The sequence below is a fragment of the Pelodiscus sinensis genome, chromosome 2, assembly GCF_052426305.1.
Source record: "Pelodiscus sinensis isolate ZL-2025 chromosome 2, ASM5242630v1, whole genome shotgun sequence".
NCBI lineage: Eukaryota > Metazoa > Chordata > Testudines > Trionychidae > Pelodiscus > Pelodiscus sinensis.
The window spans coordinates 55,088,020-55,115,931 of NC_143053.1; the positions used below are offsets into that span (position 1 = coordinate 55,088,020).

The window sequence follows — 27,912 nt, forward strand, 5'->3', positions numbered from 1 at the left end:
GCGCTGCCACTTTGAAGCACCCCCTTCTTTCCCCACCCCCTTGCTGCCTCTTTCTTATAGAGGCAGCAAGGGGGGGAAAGCAACTAGTCGATTAGTGTGTCGACTATCCGATAAGCATTTGCTTGTCGGATAGTCCAGCAGTGCGCAACCCGTGGTGGTTGCAGCTGTCCTCCTGGCTCAGCACCCAGGCAGGGGCGGGGGTAATGGACTGGCGCTTTAAATTAAAGGGGCCACAACAAAATGCTCCCAGCTTTTTTTTTCCCCCTCAACAAAAGTTTTCCCGGCTCTGTGGGTCGCGAATGAAAAAAGGTTGAGCACCACTGGGATAGTCGACTACTCATTCACATCTTTATCCTGAATTAAAGGTCAACTGTAAATTTATCCGGCTTAATACCATGAACAGCACCTGCCTCAGTAATTCTACCTTACAAGAAAACCTTGTGCTTCTCAAATGTGCTGGGTTTTGTTAAACCAAAGGAAATGCATTACTCCACAACACAATTTCAGGTCCTGTGTTTATTGTTGTGAGCACACATACAAGCATGTGATACAAAAAAAAATATTAGCATACTGCTGTGCATCAGCTGTGTGACATATGGAGAGACAACAGTATATAAAAACCGAAGGAGGAGAGCATCCAATTTACAAAATGGTCACAGGAAGCAGTGCTAAGCACTGCTGGGAAGAAACTGGGCTAAAAGGCAAGCAACTTAACAAATACAAGGTGAAATTCGCCCCTGTGCACAAGCCTCACACCAAGGTCAATGCTCTCTTAAATCCCACAAACTGAGGACTTAAGTGATGTCATGGATCTTTTAGTGGCCCTCTGAATAGGAGTGAATTTCACCCACGAAGAAGAGCACTTTAGAGCAGTAAGAATGAGTAGCCTATCAAGTAGTTAATTATAAGGCCAACAAAAGCCTTATAATTACAGTTTTAGTAACAGACATATTCTCTAGCTAGTTTTTTTCTCCACTCAAGGTCATCTGAAGAAGTGGGATTTGCTCACAAAAGCTCATTATACTATATATTTTTAAGTCAAGTCTTGAAGGTGCCACTAGACTACTAGTTGTTTTTAAAGTTACAGACAAATATGGCTACCCCTCTGAGACTGAATAGTGTTATCCATAAAGTGTTCACATAGCATGTTTCTCTTCTTCATGTTAATTTGAAGTGTTGTTTAAACTCTGCCCTGGTAGACAATCACAAATTATATACACAAGTTATATAATCCCATACATATTACTATAGAAACTGTGTCATTCCATAAATATTCCAGGTTGGAAAACAGTTTGAAATCGCAAGAAGAATAATTTGTGTCACACCATTTTTAATCACACTAGCTCCTATGAGGAGGCTATTCCCTCTGTCTCAGTCTGAGAGCAGAACCATTTAATTTGAGAGCATTTCAAATTGAAATCCAACTGGATTCTCAAAGTGCAGTCCTAACAAAGCACTGACATCTGGTGGTTATTTCAGGGCTTCCCAGCAGCATGTGCTGCCATTGGCAGGCAATGAATGTGAGTAGTCTCACATGCACAGAAGGTCAAGAATCATACCAAGTGAAACTGTACAGCCTGACCAATCATTAGTCTTCTTCAAAGCATACACATAAATTGGTAGTGTGGACTGGACACTTGTGCTAATAGAAAACATTTCTCTAGGAAGGCAACTTTATAGATTTAAAATGCAGGGGAAGAAAGTGAAATTCATTCTGCATAGTCCGTATTTCAATTATGTTAATTTTAAAATCTTGAACAGATATTTTAATGTTAAACTTTCAATCTCTTCAGAATGTGATATGCTACTGAAACATCTGATTATAGGATTTTTGTAAGGCATATTATTTTGCGGAATTTGCCAGCTACACATTAAATGTAGATGCACTGCAAAATCCAATGAAGCAAGAGTAAATTAAAGTTAACAAAAAATTAACAGTGTTACTGGATTAAATACTCTTGAGATGTTAAGGTTTTAAAAACTGCACATTCGGTTTATCAAGATGTCAAAAAATCTGAGTCATTAAATTGACTTATATGAAACTGTCTTTTACCATCTACAGACAAACAAAAGCATTGTTTCCTATGTATGAATGTTTCTTACTAATGAAAAGCAGCAGTAAGATTTGTGCCATCTTTTGTTATACACTTAACACTCTGTTAAATTATCATCAGCAATGTTCAACTAACAAATTTTTCATTTCAACATCTTCTTGACAGCAAAATAATCCAGGTAAAATCTGCATCTGCTCATTTCAATGACCATTAGAGAGCAACCAGACATTATTAGACAGACCACAGCAACCATGTCTAGATCAGAACTGTACTACAGTTTGTGAGCAATGAGATCTAGGAGTTTGATTCAGGACCACTACTAGATATTACAATAACATTTTTCCTATTAAGTTACCGATATACTAATGGTTGAGAGATACCCAAAATGCTTGAAACATTCTGGAGCATCACAAATGAGCTAGAAATCTTGCAAGGTCAGACTTACGTGCTTCCTGTCAGGATGCTGACGTATGTACAAAAACTGACCTTATAAGTGCACAACTGCCACTGAAATGACAGGGAGCTGGGTTCAGGTTGAACAATACATCCATCAATAGTCACTGACTGGTTAACTGGATTAGAGCATCTGTGTTATTTACACTGTTTCTTCAAATCCAAACTGTAGCTTCATAAAAGAAACTGTAATACAAATTTCCTATTCCCAGGTTGTACAAATAATTTTTATTCATTTTCAAGAAGTTGTAATCTCTCAGTAAATAAACTGACCATGCTGGAGAATTACACTATTTTGAATCTCTATATTAACCAGTCAAACCTGATGGATGGTTGACCCTTTTTTAATAATAAAAACAAACATGAAGCTATCCTCAGAAAATCTTACTCATAAAAACTATTTATAATACATAGGATATTTTCTGACATGCTGTGGCACTAATAGGCAATATTTTCACAAAGAGGTGCATGCATTTATTTACATACAATCACACTCACCTAACTTGGCAAAAATAACCAATTTGCCTACATACCTTGGGTATTTGAGTACATGTAATGCAACAAACCTGGGATCTCTGGAGCTTAATGCATGAGCCTCTACAGCTTGAGCTAATATCTAGCAGGCTTTCAGCTAAGGCTGTAGAACCAACTAACTCTCTCTCTCTCTCTCTCTCTGTAAGTGGTCTAAGTGCCACTACATGGGACAGTGAACCACACCCAGTGGATGGGTGAGTTACATACACACAGGCCATGCAGGGGATTTTCAAAGGGACAAGAGGAAATGCGGAGCTTGAACTTCAGTGAAGTTGAGAGCCTACCTGCCAGTTATGCCTTTGAAAAACCTCTCAGTATCTACCCAAAATAGCTGATTTTCACATAAATTTCAGGTATTTTCCCTAATACATGAAATTCATGCTACTGTGTGAACCACCATATGAAACCATGGCCCTATTTTCCAAGCCAATCACAATGATCCCCTTGCAAACCAATGGGAGTTACACTTGTTAAACGTCACTCTCATGCAGAGAACAGACACAATGGCTCTGGGCCACTTGAGTCCTACTTAAATCCTGTTTTTAAAGCTCAAGTAGAACTTAGGACTTGTGCTGATCCTCTGCATACAGATGAATTTCACCCACACTGAGCACCTGCTACATTGCTGAAGGAATAGCTAGTGAATAAAAGTTCTAAGATTACATCAGTCATTTGGTAAACGACTGGAACAATGATTCTTCCAACAAAGCATTGTCATGGGATCTATAGATCCTTATTTGAAAAGTACATATTTTATTTCTTTATTGTCCCTTCAAAATTTAATATCCACCAGTATCTTAGCATTCCAATAAATTTATGCAACTGTAGGAAACTATTATCCCGTGACAATGTTCTGGTCCATAAATCTTTCATATACATTTATCTTAGAAATTTTCCAGGGGGTTAGAGATGTCCCCTGCAATCAGGCAAATCGGAGTCTAAAAATGTTGTCTTGTTCTAATTGATAACATCATGTTGACAAATCTCTTCCGAAGACAGGTAAAAGCAAAATAACCCATTCCTGCTAGCAAGCCAACCAAAACGGTTGTGCCAAGAACTCTTGGTGCCCTTTTCTTGGCCACCCGAAATGCAGTTGGCAGAACTGCTGAGATTAATATGTTGTTGACGTGTCCTAAAACCTTGTTAAATGTTTTTCTCTTCAAAACACGTTCATAATAGGTTTCCAAGTTTGGTCGTTTTCCATTTCCCCAGTTTCTTCTTGAAAATCCCAGAAACTTCAAGCGATGTAATGTAACAGCAAGTGATACATCTGCCAAACTAAAGAATTCGCCACACAACCAAGGCTGCTGTCCATCTTCTAATTGGAGACAAACACATGAAGAATTAAGAGCTAACAAAGTGCAAGGATAAGTGGAAAGTTGCCTGGTCTAGTCTGTGTGTTTACTGCTACAGCTTGAACCTCCCTAATCTGGCACACTCTGGTCCAACAACATCTGCGGTCCGGCATGATTTTAGTTAGCCAGATGTTCACTTATCATGGGTGTGGCCAAGTTCCCTGCAGTCCCATGAAGTTTCTTTACAACCACAAGTCCTGGCTCTCAGTGTTCTGTGCTGTTATTTAGCTCAAATTTACCCTTATATGTCTTCTAAGAGCCCAGTAAGTAGTGGAAGTGTTCGTAATGCTACTAGACAATATTGACCTCCCGTGGTTCTGCAAATTCTCTGGTTCAGCACCAGTCAGGTTCCAAGGATGCCTGACTTGAGAGGTTCAACCTGTAGTACATAACAAAGATTCATAAACAACAGTAACACTTTGAAAATTGAAAATCAGATTTTAATAGCCTTCTCCAATCCCTATCCATAGTGTATACAAAGCTGCAGAGTCCATCTGCCTTCTGCCCAGTAAGATCCACACATGAGTTTTGTGATTTAAAACCAATTTTTGCTCCCAATTACATTTTCTAAGACTAAATTAATTGAACAGAGGTGAAGGGAAGGAAAAAACCCAGTTTTCATCTTTTGCTGAATTCTAGCAAAGGCTACAGGTTCCTTGACAAAGGCCTGAAGAGTGTCATTTTGTTTGTATTATTCTATTTAGAGAAAAAAAAACTCAAACAGGAGCTGCTTACATTGGATGAAAATTTTCCAAGCAACAGAAAATTAACCTGTTGATCAAGCCATTAGAGGAGCTCTGAATTGACCCATGGCCTACCCAGATATTTTTAAGATTTGACTATTCTTTTTTCTGGAATAACATTTTAACTATGAGCCTCATAACTGCCCTCTCTCCCATGGTCCAGTCAGCAAGTTACAGTCTGCTTAGATCTCAAGTGGAAACATACTGCTCTCTGCTGCATTTTCCAAAGCAAAATTAGTATAAGCTCTCGGATCCAGGGAAACCTGTCGTTATACCTAGAAGGCTAGGGAGAGAGACCAATACAGGGAGGGAATCCTTTCTGTGCAGCTGCAGACAGATATGAAAGTTAATCCTTACAGCAGGAGAATAAAGGGGAAAAATCTAAGCAGATAACTGTGTGAGAAGGATACCTGTGTAAGGAAGACTAAGAGGGAGGGAGAGACTGAACTAGTAAAAGGAAGGAATAGAAGGTCAGAGACAGACAGAGATGATTTCATTGTGTTGTGTAAGTACATTCACAGGGAGAAAATACCCCACACTATAGGGCTCTTTAATCTAGTAGTAGTAACAAGAACCAGAGACTGGAAGATATAAACACATTCAAAATAGAAATAAGGCATTTTTTTAAACAGTGAGGCTGCGTCTAGACTGGCATGATTTTCCGCAAATGCTTTTAACGGAAAAGTTTTTCCATTAAAAGCATTTGCGGAAAAGAGCATCTAGATTGGCACGGATGCTTTTGCGCAAAAGCACTTTTTGCGGAAAAGCGTCCAGGCCAATCTAGACGTGTTTTTGCGCAAGAAAGCCCCGATTGCCATTTTCGCCACTGGGGCTTTTTTGCACAAAACAGTTTTTACCTGTCTACACTGGCCCTCTTGCGCAAAAGCATTTGCGCAAGAGGGCTTATCCCTGAGTGGGAGCATCATAGTATTTGCGCAAGAACACTGACAATCTTACATTAGATCGTCAGTGTTCTTGCGCAAATTCAAGTGGCCAATGTAGACAGCTGGCAAGCTCTGTGGCCCTGGCAGCACTGAAGGACTGGCTGGGGGAGACTAGCCTCCAGTCCTGTCCCTGCTGCCCAAAGTCCCACCCCTTCTTGGGGCCCAGAATAAGCACTTCTCAGGGCCTAGCAAAGCCTCTTATCAACCTTCTACGGCAGTACAGAATTTGGCCAAAATATTTATTCACTACTGTATCATTCATTGATTTTAATCCAGCTTATATTGATAGGGACTAATAACTGTTACCATCTGAAGCTGGTTTGCTATTTAAGTGAAGTGACTTAGTGGTCTGAGTTCTGTTCTCAATTAGTAGTAGTTCACTTCAAAACACAGTTGATGCTAACTTGAATCCTTATTGGTGGTTTCAGTAGAAGAGTGAAGGATAGACGGCTTGATCCAGCTCCCAATGAGATCAGAGGAAAGGCTTCCACTGAGGTCTGTGGGAGCTTGATCAGACTCTAGATGAACATGAAGAATGAGCTCTCTTTAGAGGACTATTAAAAAAGCAATGAGGAGTCATGTGGCACCATAGAGACTAAGGGTATGTCTACACTTGCACCCTCTTTTGAGAGAGGAATGCAAATAAAGACATTCAAAATTACAAATGAAGACAGGATTTAAATATCCTGCATTTCATTTGCATAATCGCATTATGGCGCTATTTCGAAAGAACGGACGCTATTAAGATGCAGTTATTTCGAGGAAAATCCCTTCTCTCGAAATAATCTTTATTGCTCATACAATGAGGTTTAACAGTTATTTCAAGAGAAGGGTTTTCTCTCGAAATAACCACGTCTTAACAGCATCTGTTATTTCGAAACAGTAGACATACCCTAACATATTTACTCGGGTATAAGTTTCATGGATAAAGCCCACTTCATCGGATGAATTGGAGTGGAAGTTACAGAAACAGATTATATATAAGAAAGTAGTTTTTGTGTTAATGAAAGACTACTGATGTTTAAAGTTAGGCATTAACTTTCTATGCTGAATTGGGGGTCTCAAGCAATTTAAGTTTTTTTAAATAGTTTGGCATGATGTTCTGCACATCATGCTGAAAATGTGTGTGAACAAGCTCCCTAAAGCACACTTAAAAGGACGCATACATGCTCCAAATGGTAGTAAATTGCATTAGACTAAATATGTATTGAAAGCTGAGTGACATTAGCATGCTATAAATTAAAGCTAATGCATAAAAAATATCATACTAAACAAATATTATTAGCTGTATGAATCACTTGTGCCAAACATAACTGTCCATAGAATTAAACGGGAATAATCCCTTACCTGGTGTTTCTTCATTTCTCCTTTGTAACTCAGTTTCAACCTGATCCAAAACTTTTTCCAATTCATCAAGTATTTTCTTCAGGTACTTTATATTATCATGGTCCAATAGTTTAGACTGCAGATATGCACAGATTATAGTTTTAAACAAGCATACAAATATATTATAGTTACAGTGCTTTTGGAAGAAGATTAATTTGGGGATTATGAAAATATGCACATTTTCCCATCTCAGTTAAAAGCCAAGTGGAAATTATTGGCAATATACGTCGTAGTGGCAACTCAAATAACAGGAGAAGAAAAACTTTTTTTACAGAATGGAGATACTTTGTGAGTACTTAATCCTGCACTCTCGCCTCAGTCCAGCAAAGCACTCACACACATGCTTAACTTTGCAGCTAATGGGACATAACGGTGCTTTAAATTAAGCATACATTGCAGTGTTCTGCTAGATGCTCAATGTTTTCGAGGGCTGTCTCCCTGAACGAGCATACTGGTAATGAGAGCTGAAATAGAAACAGTTTGTTTGAGCATAATTCCAGAAGTCCGATATTGATGTTGAGTAAGTATAGCTGTGGGATAATGTGAATTAACTCACTTTAAGGCGCTTCTGTTTTGCTATATAAGCATCTTGGAGGTCTGGATTTTCTTTTGCAAGCTTCTTTAGTTCAGATTCTGTGTTACCGATCTGGCCTGATAAAACAGAAACAGGAGTTATATAAAATCACCCACTATATTCATGTTTTAATCCACAAAAATAACAAGTAAGTAGTGTGAAACATTATTAAGAAATATGTAATTTTAAATGGCAAGTGTTTTTTTAATAAAGTTTTCATGTCAATTGGCTCACAGATATCACAGTTTGGAGTTAACAAGGGGACCCAAAACGTTTTCTTCTCTCTGTTTTGTGATTGGTTCTGTAAACTAAACACCTGCTTCCAGGGAGCAAGGATGAAGGACTAGAGAATCTATTAATTTATTCTTTCAATAAACACATCTGCTTTGTTACCCATTACCAAAAAGGAAAGGGCAATGACACATGGCAACAAACATAGCAAACAGCTACAGCTCTGCAGCAAATGCTTACACTTTGTTCCTGAGAAATATTTGCCACCAAGTTTTCAGAAGTGGTTGCTAATGTTGCGTGAGAAGTTTCTGGGTGCTCAGGTTTGGACACCTGAGCCTGGAGCATCCACAGCTCCCTTTAGATTTCACTGGTGTTCTGAGTGCTGAGCAGTTCTTAAAAAAATCTAGGCAGAAGGACCAGGTATTCATGCATCTAAAGATATGTGTCTATCTGATCTTTAGATGCCTAAATACTCTTTACAAATCTGGTCCAAGGTGTCTCAAGTTAGTCAAAATTTGAGACACATATAATCAGCACCTCCTTTAAAAACTATTGGCCAAGATATTTATTGAAAATATAGCAAAAGGTTCTGCTCACGTATAGCAAAGAAGGAATATGAATGAAGATTACTATTATTTATTTGTATTACAGAGGGGACAACTTTTTCATTTTTAAACATGTGTATAGTTTATTTGGAGTGGATTCCACCAACGCACAGACCCATAATGTCAAAAGTTAGGCTTGGAGTTAATGAGTTTTTATTAAACACAAAGATCTTCAATAATAACAAACAGAACTTGTAGGGCTTGAGTTTCTCTCACATTCTCTAGTGGAAATTAGGTGTAACTCTCAAAGGGCTTGCCTATCCAAATGTTTTGCTGGTAGAGCTGAACCACAAGAGACCCCAAAGTAGAGATTCAGTATATAACTCAGCCAAAAGAGTTCTTCTGCCAACTTAGATAAACCACCCCTCCGAACAACATAAAATGTGCCAACATAGTCAGTTTAGCTTCATCTGTCTCAGGAATTTTGCCTGAGATAGCTCTATCAACTAGAAGGCGTGATTCTTTGTCACTACTAACCAACAGCTATGCCATCATAATTCTGTAGGGCAGATTATGCCTAAATCTGTGGAGTTAGCTTGAAGTAAAATTGGTATAGGAAAAGAATAAGACCCATTACTTTATATATTCTTTAATCTTAATCTTAAATGGCTGTGAAAGTCTTATTTCACTATGATACCTATTTAGCATGATAAAACAAAAACAGTAATAATATAAGATCACTTGCTAGATTCATGTTTTAATTCACAAAAATTAAGTAAATGGTGTGAAAAACTGAAAAGAAACTTGTCATTTTAATAAACCTCCAAATTTAATTATAAAGGATGAATCATCATTAAACAGCTGTGTTTCTATTGAGGTCCCAGAGATTAGCTTCTGGGCCCTACGGGTATGTCTAGACTACATGCCTCTGCCGACAGAGGCATGTAAATTAGACTACCCAACATAGTCAAGAAAGCGGGGATTTAAATATCCCCTGCTTCGTTAAAATAAAAATGGCCGCCACACTGTGCCGGCTCAGCTGATCGTCGGCACAGCACGGCAATCAAGACGCAGATTGATCGACAGGGAATGCCTTTGTCGACCGCTCCCTTATGCCTCGTGAAATGAGGTTTACAGGAGCGGTCGACAAAGGCATTCCCTGTCGACCAATCCGTGTCTTGACTGCCGCGCTGTGCCGACGATCAGCTGAGCCGGCACAGTGTGGCGGCCATTTTTATTTTAATGAAGCGGGGGATATTTAAATCCCCGCTTTCTTGACTATGTTGGGTAGTCTAATTTATATGCCTCTGTCGGCAGAGGCATGTAATCTAGACATACCCTATGATATTTATATTTTTTAATGAGTGATCTGGAAGAAAACATGAAGGTATTACTGATAAAGCAATGAAACAAACAATATGCATTTCAATATGGTCAAATGTAAAGTCCTACATCTAGAAAAAAAGACTGAAGGCCATATTTACCAAATGAGGGAGTCTAGCTTGGGAAGCAATGATTTTGAAAATCAGAAATAAGATGCAATTTTCATCACTGATTCTAATAAACCACTGGAATAACCAAGGACTATGGTAGATTCTCTACTCAATGGAAAATTTTAAATCAACATTGTATGTTTTTCCAATATATATGTTCTTAATCGAACCACAGTATTGGACTTGATGCAGAATTTTTAGTCAATGAAGTCTTATGTCCTATGTTATGCAGAAGTCAGACTAGATGACCATATTGGTTTCTCTCTACCCTTGCAATATATATATTAGGAATCAGAAATTCATCTAAATGGCAAAATCTATGGATAAAATCTGGATTGTGCAGATCCATGATTTTGGTGCAAACTGATCTTTAAAAAAAAAATATGTGCATGTTGAACCCAAGTAGCTTATCCTTTTTGCTCCTTGGTGCAACTATAAATGTATTTTTCCTACAAAAATGCAGCCATATTCTCCTCTCACACAAGTTTTATGTTAGTGAAACTTCACTGACTTCAATGAGGCTATTGTTCATTACATTAGTGTCATAGAGAGGGAGTCAGGTCCATTATTTTAATAGATGTTCTGCTGTCATTGTACATTTCTACATATAGAAAGAATATATTTTCTTAGCTGTATCTGTTTGGTGCAGTCACTATGAGTGCAGCCTACAGGCAAAATAAGTACATTGTTTTATAAACCTAAATCAGCGAGATAAAGAAAAATTAAAATTATGAAATCCCACTACTATCGGTGTATAAGAAGCACAAACAGCACTGCTATCCTTTCCTATAGTTAACAGAATTAACCCTACAGCTACTCCAAAAAGGAAATTTCCTTTTTCCATATTTTCCAAACTTTGAAGAAAAATATAATTTAAAATGACTAAGATTGTAAAGTTAAAACAACACCGTAGTGAGGAGACATGTTTTTCCTATGACCCAGAACAGGAGGAACCTCCCTCCATTGCCAAGTTGGTGGAGCCAGCCCTGCCTCAGCCCGGCCATCAGAAGTGGAAAACAAGAAGATGAAGATATAAAAGGTGAAGTCTCTGGCTCAGTTGGGAGTCCGACACTGAGGGAAGCAGATGTGTCCTACTCACTCCAAACAGCAGACTTTGCAATGGCCCTGCCTATTGAGGAGCCTGTGCATGCTGCAGACCTCATCTGACTGCCATAAGCCACATATTCTGAGAAGACGGAAGACATCTCCAGGCCACGGGTACACCCCGAGGGCAAGGGCAGAAGTGACCAGGGGCAGCAACATCTGGACCGAGGTCGTCATGTTGCAGTGGCAGCCTCTCATCAAGTCAAGAGGCTTGAGTGTTTGCTGTGCCCTCCAACCAGGACCCATCCTCTAACAGACTCTAGGTTATGGGCATACTGCCCCAGGCCTGGGGCCAGAGAGAACCCATTTCCTACCAAAGGCAGTCAAAGAACATTGACTGTCAGGGGAAGTTTAGCCCAGTGGGACAGTCGGGACCCTAGTGCCTCTGTCTTGCTTCCCTCAAATACAAGTCAATGATTTCAACAGAAGAATGAGGCAGTATGGTTTCCCTCCAAACCAGAGGAGGAGGAAAGACCCAATTAAAGACACATAGAGGGCTAGATTCTGCTTTCAGAGGTATGCTCATTGCTCTATTGATGTCAAATAGGGCGGTGATCACAAGAGACACTAGCTGTGATCCAGATATTTTATTTGGTTGGTGATGAAGCTAAATAAATTCAGACAAGAAAGAAAGTGCAATTTGGAAGGGGAGGGGAATTATTACCAGCCTAATATGGCAAAGGACAAATTCATTCTAAACCAAAAACCTTGATGAATGTACTCCTCTTTCAGCCCGCAAAACTGGTATAATCAGAAGTATTTCCTGTCCTTATGACTGAATGTTGAGCAACATTGGAAGAATGGAACTGAAGTTTCCTAAAATCCTGATTTTGTGTAACTTGATAAAATGTTTAAAGGTACCTAAATTACTTAGAAGCCTATGTATTCATAAGTAACATACACACTTGAAAAATTTAACCTTCATTTTAAAGAGCTAATATTTTCAACGAGTGCTTAAGACTAGGCCAATAAATCCACTTTATTAAGTGAGTTGATTTTCAAAACTGCTGAGTACCTAGCTGCTCCCAGATATTGACAGGCCTTACTAGGGGAACCATTAATTAAACGTATTTGTCATTAACAGTATGTAAGTGTGAATTGTTTATGTTTTAAGCACATTTTTGAACCATATTCTTATTCAGGTTTCAGGGATTTTTAAATATAAAACATTTTAGAACCAAGTATGCAAGATCTGCTAAACAGTAATATTTTTCAGTTGACATTCACTACGTACTGCGAATTCTAGTTGTTGCATAAGCTGGAATCATGGAATCCACTGTTAATTCTGGGTGTAAAATGCAGCCATGTGTGTAGGCATCCATAGGCAAGGAGTCCAAGAGCTCTCTATAATGTTGCACTCTTGGGTAATACATGCTTCCTTCTTCTGGTATTAATCTTGGTGTCTTCTCTGAAATATATTTATTTAGGATATATTTTTAAAAATTAGGAAGTGCTATATGACATGTGAAATGATGATATTATGATAAATATGATAAAAGTCATTTTATGAATGTTAGTTCAATTGTGCCTATATAGCAAATGACATGGTTAGTGAGTGAAATCCTCACAATTAGGTGATTTTTTCCACCTTGATTCAAGTTCAACAAAGCACTTAACTGCATGCTTAGTTTTCAGCACCTGAGTAATCCCATACCAATCTACTTAACCATGTAATTAAAGAGACCAAAGCAGACCAGAGAATCTGCTACACAGAATATTATATTCAAGCAGTTTCAGCAGAATAATTTTTTTTTTTTACATTTCTAGCAATGTCACTATCTATTGATATACAACAAACATCTCAAAGGCCCATTGAAAAGAAGGTATTCCATTGATTCAAAAAGCCATTATAAAATGGTAATTTAATATGATGAGGTAACTGCCTCTGTGGACATGGGGAAGTCAGTGGATGTGATATACAGTAGACTTCCGATAATCCGGCACCTTTGGGACCTAGGTGGTGATGGATTATCGGATATGCCGGAGTATTGGGAGTTACTCCGGGGGGCGGGCTGTGACGGGTCTGCTGGACCCGCACTGCGTCTAGGGGCTGGGCAGGGAATGGCGTGGCGAGGGGAGAACCCTCCACCATTTTGCAGGAAGGCGGGGAAAGCCCTGCGCCGCCGCCAAGAGTTTCCAGGAGGGGAGCGGAGCGGGCTCCCCACCTCCCAGACTGAAATAGTCATCGCTGAGCACGGGGGTAAGGGGCACCCCTCACCCCCCTGTTTGCACCCAGCAGCACCCCAGCTGCTCTGCTCTGCGCTGCTTCCCCAAGTCCGCAGCTGCCGCTGCTGAAACTGACAAGCGGCGGACTTGGGGAAGCTGCAGAGCAGAGCAGCCGGGATGCTGCCAGGTTGGTCTCATGGCGCCCGGCAGCACCCCAGCTGCTCTGCTCTGCAGCGTCCTCAAGTCCGCTGCTGGTCAGTTTCAGCAGCATCAGCGGCGGACTTGGGGAAGCGGCGTGGAGCAGTTCCAATTGTCTGGCTGGCCGGAGCACTTCCGGGTTCCAGTTGGTGCCGGACTATCAGGAGTGCCGGACCACTGGATGCCGGACAATTGGAGTTTTACTGTACCTTGACTTTAGCAAAGCTTTTGATAAGGTCTCCCACAATATTCTTGCCAGCAAGTTAAGGAAATATGGATTGGATAAATGAACTGTAAGGTGGATAGAAAGCTGGCTAGATTGTCGGGCCCAACAGGTAGTGATCTATGGCTCAATGTCTGGTTGGAGGTCGGTATCAAGTGGAGTGCCCCAAGGATCAGTTCTACAGCCGGTTTTATTCAACATCTTCATTAATAACCTGGATGAGGGGATGGATTGCGCCTTCAGCAAGTTTGCATATGACACTAAGCTAGGAGAAGAGATATGTTGGAGGGCAGGGATAGGGTCCAAAGTGACCTAGACAGATTAGAGGACTGGTCCAAAAGAAATCTGATGAGGTTCAACAAGGACAAGTGCAGAGTCCTGCACTTGGGACAGAAGAATCCCAAGCATTGTTATAGGCTGGGGACCAACTGGCTAGGTAGCAGTTCAGAAGAAAAGGACCTGGGGGTACAGTGGATGAGAAGCTGGATATGAGTCAACAGTGTGCCCTGGTAGCCAAGAAGGCTAATGGCATATTAGGGTGCATTAGGAGGAGCATTGCCAGATGATCTAGTGAAGTGATTATTTCCCTTTATTCGGTACTAGTGAGGCCACATCTGGAATACTGCATCCAATTCTGGAATACATCCACTACAGAAAGGATGTGGACACATTGGAGAGGATCCAGCAGAGGGCAACCAAAATGATTAGGAGGCTGGACCACTCGACCTACGAATCTCCAGTTACAGTGGGGAAGGTCTAGATTGGATATTAGGGAAAACTATTTCACTAGGAGCATGGTACTGGAAGGGGTTACCTAGGGAGGTGGTGGAATCTCCATCCCTAGAGGTTTTTAAGTCTTGGCTTGACAAAGCCCTAGCTGGAATGATTTAGTTGGGGTTGGTCCTGCTTTGGGCATGAGGTCTCTTCCAGCCCTAGGATTCTATGAAGTTACATTAATCATTTTAAATATATTTTAAAGAATTCCATTTTCCAGCAGCATTAACACTCCATTTATATTTGTATGCCACAGATTGTTAGCGTTCTTCAATTTACCCACTTCTCTATTTCTTCCAGACAATCATTACCTGACCAAAAGGCAAGCAATTAGCAATTAATTCAGCAGGTGCTGAACTGCTAATAGTGACATACATGTTCTTACTGCTATGCAAATCTCTAAAGTCCATTGCACGATCATTTTATCCTTGCAACCAACTACATTTACCAGTTAGGGATATAGCATATAGAGCCCTAACTAGACAACACCAATACAAAAGGTTGCTTCTGCACTTCATCCCAAGAAATATTTTCTATGCACAGGCAAAAAAATGTTTACTTTAAAAACTGATCCTGACTTTTCCTAATAATGACAAGTTTTATGAAAAAGTCAATGTATGCCATTATTCCTTTCTTATGACCATAGTTTATTATTTCCACTCTGTCTCCTTATTCCATTTATGTGTGTGCACACATATGTGCCTGTACGCACATACCACATATACATACACCACTCTTTTTCTTACAGGCTACGTCTACACTGGCCCCTCTTCCGGAAGGGGCATGTAAATTTCACTAGTCGTCGTAGGGAAATCCGCGGGGGATTTAAATATCCCCCGCGGCATTTAAATAAAAATGTCCGCCGCTTTTTTCCGGCTTTTAAAAAAGCCGGAAAAGAGCGTCTAGACTGGCCCCGATCCTCCGGAAAAAGTGCCCTTTTCCGGAGGCTCTTATTCTTATTCAAAGTAAGAATAAGAGCCTCCGGAAAAGGGCACTTTTTCCGGAGGATCGGGGCCAGTCTAGACGCTCTTTTCCGGCTTTTTTAAAAGCCGGAAAAAAGCGGCGGACATTTTTATTTAAATGCCGCGGGGGATATTTAAATCCCCCGCGGATTTCCCTACGACGACTAGTGAAATTTACATGCCCCTTCCGGAAGAGGGGCCAGTGTAGACGTAGCCTCTGTGTATAATTTAAAAAAAAAAATACTCTGGAATTATCCAGGAAACTGCACCAGTTTTGTATAAGATGTTCTTACCAAAAATGACAATCATTTTGCATTGAAGTTATTTTATATTAGTCCTCACTACACAATTAGCATAGCAAAGAATTATCATATCACTGACCTCATTAAGAAAAGTTATTATAATATCAATTGTATTATCAAATAGATGTTAAAGTATTTTCAGTGAAATCGGTTTGCTTGGAGAATGGGAAACCTTTTACAGATATGGACAAAACTCTATACAGAGACATACAAGTACTGCATTAAAAATCATATAAACTCCAAAAAATTGTCATTACCATTCACAAATGTCTCTTCAAGATAATCAATAATTTGTGTGGCCTCACAAATAATATTTTCTCCATGGATAAGAACAGGCACTTCTCCAGATGAGTTTAAACGCATAAACCAAGGTTCATTGTGTTCACTCAAGGGTAAACTTACATCATGTTCTTCACACTTCAGTGCTTTTTCAGCAATTACTAAACGCACCTGAAAAATATTACAAGAATTAATTGATTAATCTATTTACTATGGATAAACTGATAGTCTGTTCAATTAGAGGAGCAATGTGTTTCAGGAGGTGGATTGGAGTCTATTCCCAACTCAACCACTGATCTGCTGTGTGTATTTTGGCACATCACTCTGTCTTCTTTCACGTCCTTATTTAAATTGTATTCTCGTTAGGCAGGGACTATGTACAGTACCTAACACAAGTGAGACCCAATGTTAGTTAGGGTACTTAGGTGCTACAGTATTAGAAGTAACAACAGCTAAGAATAATTGTAATTGCCTAAAATTCTTCTTTCAACACATTTATCATTAACATAATTAACAATAGTTGGTGGTTATTTGACTGCCAGGTATTCATGGAAATTATTGATAAACATTAAATAAATTAACAAAACAAAATTATTTTTAAAATATTCTAAAACCTAATACAGTACTATGGTTTTGGTGATTTCTAAATTCCTTTCCCATATAATCTCAAATATGTTCTGTAAACATAACTGGAACTGAGGCATACTAATTTTGGACTTTTTATTAAGATCAAGTTACAATAAAATATAAACATACCACATTGGAAATTATTTACTGAGAATCAGATTAATATTCACAATGCCTAGCTAAAGATTCTGGCTTACTGATTGGAGAGCTCTTCTCCTTTGAATAAACTTAAAAACGGTGGCCAAATTTCTAAATACCTACTCCTTTTTGGTGCTTCTTTTGTGAATGACCTTGGTGTGAATATTTTTCCATTACAAGCATAAGCCATATTTCACTATACCACAATTGTTTGCTTTGGCAATTGAACGATTTGCAATAAACATAAGAAAAAGCCCTTTATTAAAGAATACCAACACATCTTCTGCATTAGATGTATATGCTGATATCCTTTTATTATATTTTGCAAAATCCAGAAGTGACATTCAAAACCATCTATTACATTGTAACAGCTCAAACATATTATATTCCAGGGTTTAAAATCATGAGTCATCTGGCCCCAAACACTCTCTGCCCCATGGCCTCTTATTATGGATTTACAGATTCTGCATTTTGAAATGACCACAGTTCCTTGGAAAGCCTTAAAAGCCTTTCAAGGCCTAATGAGAAAACACTGTGGCCTTGCCACTCGCCATCTCTTCTCTATCCGGATCAAGACAACAGCACTACAGCCCTCAGTCCGTGCTTAACCCCCGCCCCCACACTGGGACCTGCGAGACAAGAAGCCCCATGCCCCAGAGGGGGCATCAAGGACCAGGGGATCTGTCCAGGTGCTGATCCCTGGCGCTCCCCAAAGCGCCCACCCACTCACTCACCTTTTGGGAGCAGAACGAGTGGGTCCAGTGGTAGAGTATTAGCTTGGCCTCTGCCTTGCATTCAGCCAGGAGCCCGCTGCCCGCTGCCCCGCCATCCTCCTGTAGCGCCATCGCTCACTCCCACCCAGCCGTGGCTACGGGATCAGTATCGGGCTCTCCGGCTGCTACTGAGCGTGCTCCAGAGCTCCGAGCATGCTCCGTGAGAGCCGCTGCCCGCCTATGGCCCCGGGGATTGCGCCTTGGCTGTACCGGGGAGGAAATCCAGGGCGCGGGAAGGCCAAGCGGGGGCCCGGATGCCAGAGATGTAGCACTGGGGGCAGGGAGGAGCAGGGGGCAGAGATAGGGAGAGAGGGGGCGTAGCGGGGCAAAAACCGTGGAATCAGATTGTGGAGGCTTATGCTGCACCATGCACCAGCCACTCCCTACCGTAGCTGTGGCCTTAAAGCCCTCATCTAGCCCCATGCCTAGCTAACCTCTGCGGGGAAAACCCAAAGCAACTATCTGCTACACAGCTGATGCAGTGACGCTCTCCCCGCTTCCCTTTAAGCCCCTCCCCCACACCAATATATATATACACACGCAAACTTTTGCCAACATGATTCTGATTTTTTTTCCATTTAAATTTTTAAAAGACGACAGCTACAACTACACCGGCATGATCTTGCACAAGAACTCTTGCAGAAGAACTCTTTTGCAAAAACTCTTCCAGAAGAGAGCATCTACAGTGGCATGTGCTTTTGCACAAGAGATGTGCTTTTGCACAAGAGCATCTGTGCCAGTGTAGATGCTCTCTTGTGCAAGAAAGCTCTGATGGCCATTTTAACCATAGGGCTTTCTTTCGCAAGAAATTCATGTTGTCTGTCTACACTGGCCTCTTGCGCAAGAACAGTTGCGCAATAGGGCTTCTTCCTGAGTGGGAACGTCAGAGTTTTTGCACAAGAAGCACTGATTTCATACATTAGAACGTCAGTGTACTTGCACAAGAACTCGCGGCCGGTGTAGACAGGCAGCAAGTTTTTGCGCAAAAGCAATTGCTTTTGCGCAAGATCGCACCAATATAGACACAGCCAACATGTTTTAGAAAATGTAATCCTGGTAAGGTATGAACTGCAGAGCAGAATCTGGCATGAAGCACATAAAGTCCCTCCAAAACTAGAAACTGACTGTGTATTTGTGCATCCCATCTTCACACGTGTTTAGAACCCTGAGTCAAAAATGGCCAATTTGCTAAGGTTATTCCAAGCCATTTAGTCCAAAACCCAGTTATTCAGTGCATAGCCCATGCCCTGCAAGTTTTAGCTAGTTTAAACAGATTCTTTCTTACCCAAAGATAAATATAGATGTACCTGTAGAAAGTCTACACCCTAAGAAAGTTTATTTATGCTTGATTAATAAATGGTTGTTTTAACAATCACATAACTACATAATGACTTTCAAGGAAAATATGTTTTCCTGAGGAGAAAAAAAAACCCAGGTGAGATGTCATCCAACAAAAACATTAATCAGATCCTGTTACACTTTTGCCATCTGTGTTTTCTATATTATTGTTTCACTAAATACTGGCAGAGGTCTGATTACAATTTTAGAGAACACTAGTGGGCTGTGACATGTGCTTCCTATGCTCGACTACACCCTTCCCCCTCTCCCAGCAGCTTTTGCAGCCAGAGAGCGTGCAGAACATGATGATGTCATTCTGTCACCCAGCAGGAAAAACTTTTTTATATATATAGAGAGAGACTGAGTTCTTCATATTTTTCATTCAGCCATATCCAGGGAGTCAATGCTTCTTTAATTTTCAAAGGTGATTTACAGAGGAAACAAAGTGATTTTTCATCCTTTATTGTTATCTACAAGGTGTAAAGAAGGACTGAAAGATATTTGATGATAGGATTCATCCATATTCATCAGAAATTGCTTCCTCCATACCAGAACATGAGGAAAAGTGTGTTTAATTTCATTGTGGACAAATGAAATTTGGATAAAAATCCTCACTTACCGAAGACAATGGAAGTTGCGCCATTGATGTCAATGGAGCCAGAATTTCACACATTGTTTGTAGGTCCTTACCTCTGTAATTGTGACCAAACCATTAAAATAAGGAGGGAAAGGGGAAACAAAAAATCAGATTGCACCCCTGTAATATTCACAAAAGTGAGCAAAACTGCAGTCCTTGGGCTCCCCTGAACCTAAGGACTGCACAGATATCTTGAAAGGCATTCAGCAATTTTTCAGGGGAGTGATCCTATTCAGTCCCACCCCTTTTGATAGTCTCAGTACTGTTCTGGGGGCACATTTTGTACTCTGAAACAAAGTGAAGTTATTCTTCTGCAGCTCAGTGCACAATACTTCCCAGAGGCCACCACTGGGACATGACAAAGGCATATAAAATAATGAATAGTACAGAGAAGTTAGTATGGGTGTTCCTACATACAGTCTTATAACGCAAGAGCAAAGGGACATTCAGTGATGTTTTTTAAAGGTAATACATTTTAAACTTCTAAAAGGAAATTATTTTTATACAAATTAAACTGTGGAAGAATTTATTGAGGTTGCACAAATGTCTATATAGCTAAATATCCTCACAGTTACATCAGATAGGTTAAAATATACAAGGGATATAAACCTTCATAGTTTAGGATGCTGTCTTGGAAAATCAGGCTCCTCTTATATTGCTCATGGATCCTGAGTTCTAATTCTACTAGTACAAGACAACTATAATTAATGCTATCATCTATGACCTAGCTTTGAAAGTCTGGAAAATCAACTACAGAAAGGAAATTAGTCCTGCTGTTAGAAGGGCATAATCTAAGACAGGGCTACTCAACACACGGCCCATAGGCCACATGCAGCCCACAGCCCATTTGTTTGCGGCCTGTGGTGCGGTTTGGGTTTATGCAGGGCTCAACATGTAGCCCGCGGGTGGGATCCTTTGAACATGGCTCCACTGGGAACATGCTACACAATGGCAAGTCATATGGGTGGAAATCGGGTAAATATTGCATTTTATTAATATCAGCAAAACTAACTTAAATGGGACCTGTGTGTTGTGTAGTCTTGCCTTAATCTTTGTATTCATGCCCGTCAATGTAAAATAAGCTATTTGCATATATTTGCATATACATTTGTATGTATATGCAACCACACTAAAGTTGTGGCCCTTGGCATGTGCTGTAAGAATCATTGTGGCCCTCAGGGCTTCCAAAGTTGAGTAGCCCTGATCTAAGATTTGAACTCTGCAAAACAGGAGAATGTAATTGGCATGGCTCAGAAAAGCTTTCCTAGCTGAGAATATTTGAATTGCAATTTGTGAGAAGCTAAGGGAATAAGATGATACACAAGGGAACTTGAGGAGAACATTTCTCTTTCTAAGTTACAATAAAAGCCTAATCTAGTTCTCACTGAAATCAATGGGTATCTTTCTGTTGACTCAAGTGAAAGTTGGATCAGCCCACAGAACAACAACTCAAACAAATCATATACACATATACTGATATCTGAGAATTATGAATATTCCTTGAGATATTGTACATTAAAACATAAGCACCCAATATAAATTTTCCATAGTATGTTGTCTGAGAGAGGTGAAAAAATTATTAGTACATGATAACAAATCTTCATAGCCAAGTGGTTCTTTGACTTAGTATTTATAGCAGTGTTTAAGTAACTTTGATTCTTTCTGATGCTTTCACTGTTAGGATTCTTTAAATATGAAAAATAAGAAACTTAACAACCCACTGAGAAATTCACTCTCTGCAGTACTTGGTCTGTTGTCCGGTTAATTCTGAAATGTTGTTGGAAAATGAGGCATTATTTGTTCATTCAAATGCAAAATATCAAAGATTTTTTGATCAATTGAAAATAATCCCACACAGAGGGCCTTGAGCTGTATTGTTTGTACACCTCAAATTGCTATTAAATAGGGTGACCAGGTACCTCATTTTTAAAGGGACTGTGCCATATTTAAGCCCTCCAGCAAGGGTCCTGGATTTTTCTTAAAAACTGGCAAAAAGTCCTGTATTTTCTCTCTCCCCCTATGAGAACTAGCAAGCCCTGCAGTTAGTCAGATCCCGGCTCACCAGCAGTAACTGGAGGAGTCCAAAGGCTGATGATGGAGGTAGATGTGCAAGACTGATGACAGGGCAAAGTCACAGCACATGGTGCTGGTCACTATCCCTGTTGATCCATCAGTGCAGCCTGTGTTGCACTCCAGCTCTAAACCAGCAGAGCTCCTGCCAATTTCTGGCTGGCATTAGCTGCAACCTGTGGTAGCTGTTGAGTGCAGGTAAGTGCTGGGCAGCAGCCAGCTACATGTCACCTCTGCCGCCCACCTACTGACCTTTTACTTGTTCCCCCTCTTGCTGTCCTCTCTCTGTTTTGCCCCTTAGCTGCCTGCCCAGTCCTGCTGCTCCTCCACATTCCCCCCCCCCTCCCAGCAGGGTGTATCTTGCTCCCAAAGCTGTGGGGAGAACCAACCACTGGTTGGAGTGCACATCTCACTGAGCCTTGCTGGCAGACTCCTTCCTTTCCCAGCTGCTCTATCTGAGCCAATACTTCAGGAAAGCCTAGACTGTCCAGCCTGGAATGCTAGCCAGGAGCCAGGCCCTGCATGTGCCAAAATCCCACACAGCACTCGCAAAAAGAAGCCTCTTCACCCATCAGCTAAGCTCTAGAGTGGGCAGGGAAGTGATTCCCAGACTGTTTATGCCATGCAGACGATAGGCACCAACTCCATCGGTGCTCTGGAGCTAGTACTTAGCACCTGCCAGCAGCCAAGCTCCCTACTCCCAAGCTCACCCACCAGCAGCTATGCTGACTAAATCATGCCCCTCCCTCCTACCTGCCACAGAATACCTCTTTTGCAGCTTTCAGGATCATCTAAGGTGGGAGAGAGAGGAGTAGGGATGCAGCACACACAGGGGAGTAAGTGGGGGAAAAGGCAGGAGTTTGGGGAAAAGTGGTGAATGGGGTGGGGCTGAGCAGAGGCAGGAAAGGCAGGAGAGAGGTGGAGTGGAGGTCGGTCCTGGGGCAGAGGTGGGGTCATGCACCCCAGCTAGAAAAGAAATCAGTGCCCCAGGAAGGGGTTTAGCACCATCTTCACATGTCTTCCATTGCCCTGGATCCTGTCCCCAAGGATTGCAGAGCTGCTTCATCCCCTAGGCACCCACCCCGGCTGAGCCACCTCTCTAGCTGAGTTCACTGAAGCCCCGGAAGCCAGGTTCTCTGGGCTGTAGAGCATAATGCATCCTTAGGGATTAACCCCTTCCTGTCCAGGCTTTATCCAGGGAAGAGGAGAAGGGCGGGTTATGTCTGTGGCCAGCAGCAGCCTGGAGATGTTAGCTGCCTTTCAACACTGTGGATAGGAAGAGACAAGCTGCTTCCAGCCACAGGGGAGTGGAAGGTGAGTGAGAAAGACGAGATCTGCAAAGACATAGGCCAGGTTATTCCTCTTTCCCCAGCCCCCATTTTCCCTGTAGATGGAACCAGCTCCCATCCCTTCCCTCTCACATAGAGCTGAAAGGCTGCTGATGGCCACAATCTGGTGTGAACCAGAAATCTAGGGAGAGGAGACATGAGACCCTGTATGCCTCCCACATGTTGCCTCAGGAAAACATGGCACCAGGTACTCAGAGAGTTTGGCTCATCCCCGGGGCCCAGCCAGGTGTGGAGAGCAGAGAGCACAAGGCAGGATGGGTTGGGTTGGTCAGTCACCCCTCCCGCATGACAGAGGTGTTCAGGATATATGTCAAGTATCAAAGGGGTAGCCATGTTAGTCTGAATCTGCAAAAACAACAAGAAGTCCCGTGGCACCTAATAGGCTAGCAGATTTATTGGAGCATAAGCTTTTGTGGGCAAAGACCCACTTTGTCAGATGCATCTTTGCCCCGGAAAGCTTATGCTCCAATAAATCTGTGAGGGTATGTCTACACTACCACCCTAGTTCGAACTAGGGTGGTTAATGTAGGCAACCGGAGTTGCAAATGAAGCCCGGGATTTGAATTTCCCTGGCTTCATTTGCATGTTGCCAGGCGCCGCCATTTTTAAATGTCCGCTAGTTTGGACTCCGTGCCCGCGGCTACACACGGCACGAACTAGGTAGTTCAGATTAGGCTACCTTTACTCCTCGTGGTTGCCTACATTAACCACCCTAGTTCGAACTAGGGTGGTAGTGTAGACATACCCTTAGTCTATAAGGTGCCACAGGACTTCTCGTTGTTCTTTCAGGATGTGTGTGTCACCCCTCCCCCTGTGAACCCTAAAGACTTAAAGACAAGGTAAATAAAAAGAACCCAGCTATGCAGTATTTTTTTAAACAGGGGCTCAGTCAACTTGATATTAATTTGAATATTTGTACTGCATAGTTCTGACTGAGTGCCACTAAACTTGCTTGAATATGAATAATTTTACCAGGTGTCCCATATTCAGCATAGAGAAATATGGTCACCTCTACCATTAAACCACCATTCACACAAAATTTTGGGTTTCCAAAGAATGGAGATCAGGCTTTGCCTAAACACTTGCCTATATCTTTTATTAAGCATTTTGTTACAATGTCTGGCTGTGCAAATGTCTAGTGCCTGAATCTGTAAACACTTATGCCTATGATTAACTTTAATCACATGAGTACTCTCATTGACTTAAAGCAAACACTATGTAATTAGTGAAGATTATTTATTAACTAATAAAAATGAATTTTTATTGTATTTAGGGTGAGCAGTTACACTGGGAAAAAGAAAATTCTTTCTTCCTCCCCTGATGTACTTTGCTCATATTTCTGAGTGCAGCTCTGGAGGAATAATATAACTAATAGATATACCATCTAACAACAAGCATTTACTATGTTTGAACACATTGAAGATTAGAAATTAACAAGTAACATTAATTCTAGTAAAGCAGAAGAAATTTTTCGTTACATGAACAGAATATCAAACAAAGAAATGCCAAGGAAATTAAAAGGAATATGTGCAATAGGCTAGAAAAGCAAAGTTTTTTTTTAATCTGGATATGTCTAACATGTCTACCACTGCAGAGATGGTTTAAATGATCATGAGTAAATTCAGTTTCAGCTAAATGAAAGGACAAACTAAAATAGGTCTGTGTCTAAGGTCCCTGATATCAAAAGGGAAACTTTAAAAATAATGAAGGGATTTATTTAAGGATATGGAGAGAACAAAAGAACTCAAGAATCTGAATGTGGAGGAGTCTTGGAATTATTTTAATTCAAAGTTTCAAAAACTATTTGAAGCCTTCATCCCAACAAAAGGGAAAAATTGTAGGGATGCGTGTCAGACCAAATTAGAAGAACAAGATCTAAAATAAACTATTAATAGACAGCAAAAAGCTTACAAGGATGGACAAAGGGATGGATTGACAAGGAAAGCTACCTCTTGGAAGTCAGAAAATGTAGGGTAAGTGAGAAATGCAAAAGGTCAAATAGAATTGGATCTTGGAAAGGAAATGAAAAAAAAATAGTAAAAGGTTCTTTGACCATATTAATAAAAAGAAAACCAGAAAATAAGAAGTGGAACTGCTAAACACTGAGGATGGAGTGGAGATTAAAGAAAATCTAGGTATGGTCCAGCACTATATAAATACTTTTGCCTCCATTTTTAATAAGGATCTCAGGGGCAATAGCAGGGTGGCTAATGGGAGGTAGCTATGGAAGTAGAAATTACCACATCAGAAGTTGAAGACAATCTTAAGAAGTTTAACAGAAACAAATGAGAAGGCCTAGATAATCTCCATTCAGTCTTCTCCCATATTAAAAGGTACTGGACCCTTAACATTGCAAACCCCAAAGCAAGGATTTTTATTGAACCCATAAACTCAGTTGTACCCTATGAGTAAAGAACTGCAAATACAGTACCTATATTTAAGAAAAGAAAAAAAATCTGTGAAACTCTAGGCCTGTAACTTTGACTTCAATTGTATGCAAACTCTTAAGATAGATTTCACAAGAGAGAGTAGTTAAGAACACAGAGGTAAAAAAACAATTGGGATAATATATATAACATGGTTTTACAAAAAGTAGGTCATGCCACACCAACCTGGTCTCTTTCTTTTTTCTAGACAAAGGAAATGCAGAAGATCTAGTCTACCTGGATTTCAGGAAAGCATTTGATAAATGTCCACATGGGAATTAATTAGTAAAATTGTAGAAGATAGGCATTAATACAAGAATGGAAAAGTGGCTAAAGAACAGACTACAACATATTATGCTGAAAGATGAACTATCAAGCTGAAGGGACATTACTAATGGAACTACTCAAGGATTGATTAATATTTTGTGTCAATGTAATTAATGAAAAAGTGGGAGTAAAATTTGCAGATGACAAAGTTGGAAGATGTAGAGGAGGACCAGAATATCATAAAAGAAGATTTGGAGGACCTTGAAAACTGAAATATCAATGAGATTAAATTTAATAGTGTGAAATACAGGGTCATACACTTAAGGACTAAGAAGAATCTTTAATGTAAGATGAGGACATATCAGTTGGCAGTATCAGAGGAGGAGAAAGATTTGGGTATATTGGTTGACGCAGCTGTGGAAAAAGCTAATGCAATCCTATGATGAATCAAGTGAAGTATTTCAATAGAAATAAGAAAGTATTATTACCATTGTCCAAATCCTTCGTGAGACCTCATCTGGAATACTGTGTGCAATTCTGGTCTCCCATGTTTAAGAAAGATGAATTCAAACTGGAACAGGTGCAGAGAAGGGCTGCTATGATGACTAAAGCAATGGAAACTGCCTTACAAGAACAAACTTAAGGAGCTTGGCTTGTTTAGCCTAACAGCATGACCGCTGAGAGGAGATGTATTTGCTCTCTATACATATATTGGAGGAATAAACACCAGAGAGGGACAGAAGTTACTTACATTAAGGGCAAATGTTGTCACAAAAAATGGATATAAACTAGACATCCGTTACTTTAAGACATCCAAAATTAGACTAAGTTCTAAACTTCAGAACAGCCTTCCAAGTGAAGCAGTGGGGACAAAAAATATCTTGTTTTAAGACTGAGTTTGATAAGTATATGGATGGATGGTATGAGATTGCTGCAATGGCATGTAGACCATCCACAAATGCCATTAGCAAATACGCCCAATAGCCAGAGATGGAACACTAGAGAAGGAGGGCTCTGAATTACTCAGAGAATTAATTTCCTGGTGTCTGGGTGAAGGCTATCATGCATATTCTCAGAGTGCACATGGGTAAGATTGAGAAAGAACTGGAAAGGAATTTTCCCCCAATCAGACTGGGAGGATAATCTTCCTTTGTAGCATGAGGCATGGATCACTTTCTGGCTTAAAACTAGAGTAAATTGGGGATTCTCTGTAATTAGGGGTTCAATGTTAGCATTTTATTTGTATTAAATATATATTATTATAATGTTACGAACGGTGTAGATCAAGTTTGGATGTTGATAAAATGAAAATCAGTGGCATGGGATAAACAAACATGGAATCTATGAGCTATGACACCTGTGCTTCATTTTGAGAGCTATTTTCACCTCAGCAGCAGATGCTGGTTTAAACCGGCGACTATTCTTTACCGGGTTCTGGCCAAGGGAGGTATAGATTTAGGCCTGGGCTTCAATCCTGGTTTTTCCCACCTCTAGAGGCCTGGGACATTCCATTGGTTTCCCTCCAACAGCACTCTGAATTCCATTTATCTCAGACTGATTGAATGGGACATTCCAGCTTTCATGCCTAACAGTCTATAAAAGGCTGTGTTCAAGTCATGGGCTGTGCTGTCTGCCCAAATGGCAGCCGGTGTGTGTCTCAAGTCTCCTCGTGCTTCCGGGCAGATGGAAGACAGCACCATCTACCCTGTGATGACTACAGAAGCCCTTCAATACTCACCTCATCCTACTGTTCTACCATCAAGGGGCTTAACTCCATGGTCATGTCATCTCCATTAGACTTCTCAGAGTTCCTCTTTGATGGCTGTTGGTAGCCTGGTAATTGAGGTCCTGAGCATCGTCAGCATACCCTGATCCAGCACCTAAATATAAATAGGAAAAACTATTCTTTGTCGGATTCTGGCCAAAGGAAGAATAGATTTGGGCTTGGATTTCAATGGCCTCACCCT

General features: G+C 40.6%; 1 protein-coding gene across 3 annotated transcripts; it reads right to left on the reverse strand.

The window, feature by feature from the left end:
* Positions 1 to 508: 508 nt before the first annotated feature.
* On the reverse strand, positions 509 to 27,815 carry GDAP1 (ganglioside induced differentiation associated protein 1). 3 transcript variants are annotated; one of them, XM_089776223.1, is made up of 6 exons: positions 27,684 to 27,815; positions 16,299 to 16,491; positions 12,651 to 12,824; positions 8,026 to 8,120; positions 7,431 to 7,545; positions 509 to 4,359 (listed from the first exon to the last, which is right to left on the reverse strand). In XM_089776223.1, the coding sequence occupies exons 2-6, from the start codon at positions 16,402 to 16,404 to the stop codon at positions 3,980 to 3,982; spliced, it is 870 nt and encodes a 289-aa protein (XP_089632349.1). In that variant the 5' UTR covers positions 16,405 to 16,491; positions 27,684 to 27,815; the 3' UTR covers positions 509 to 3,979. The 3 variants fall into 3 exon arrangements, with proteins under 3 accessions (XP_089632349.1, XP_006131630.3, XP_089632350.1); XM_006131568.5 differs by lacking the exon at positions 27,684 to 27,815 and adding an exon at positions 17,820 to 18,298; XM_089776224.1 differs by lacking the exon at positions 27,684 to 27,815 and adding an exon at positions 17,820 to 18,295 and having other exon boundaries at positions 4,224 to 4,775.
* Positions 27,816 to 27,912: the final 97 nt, after the last annotated feature.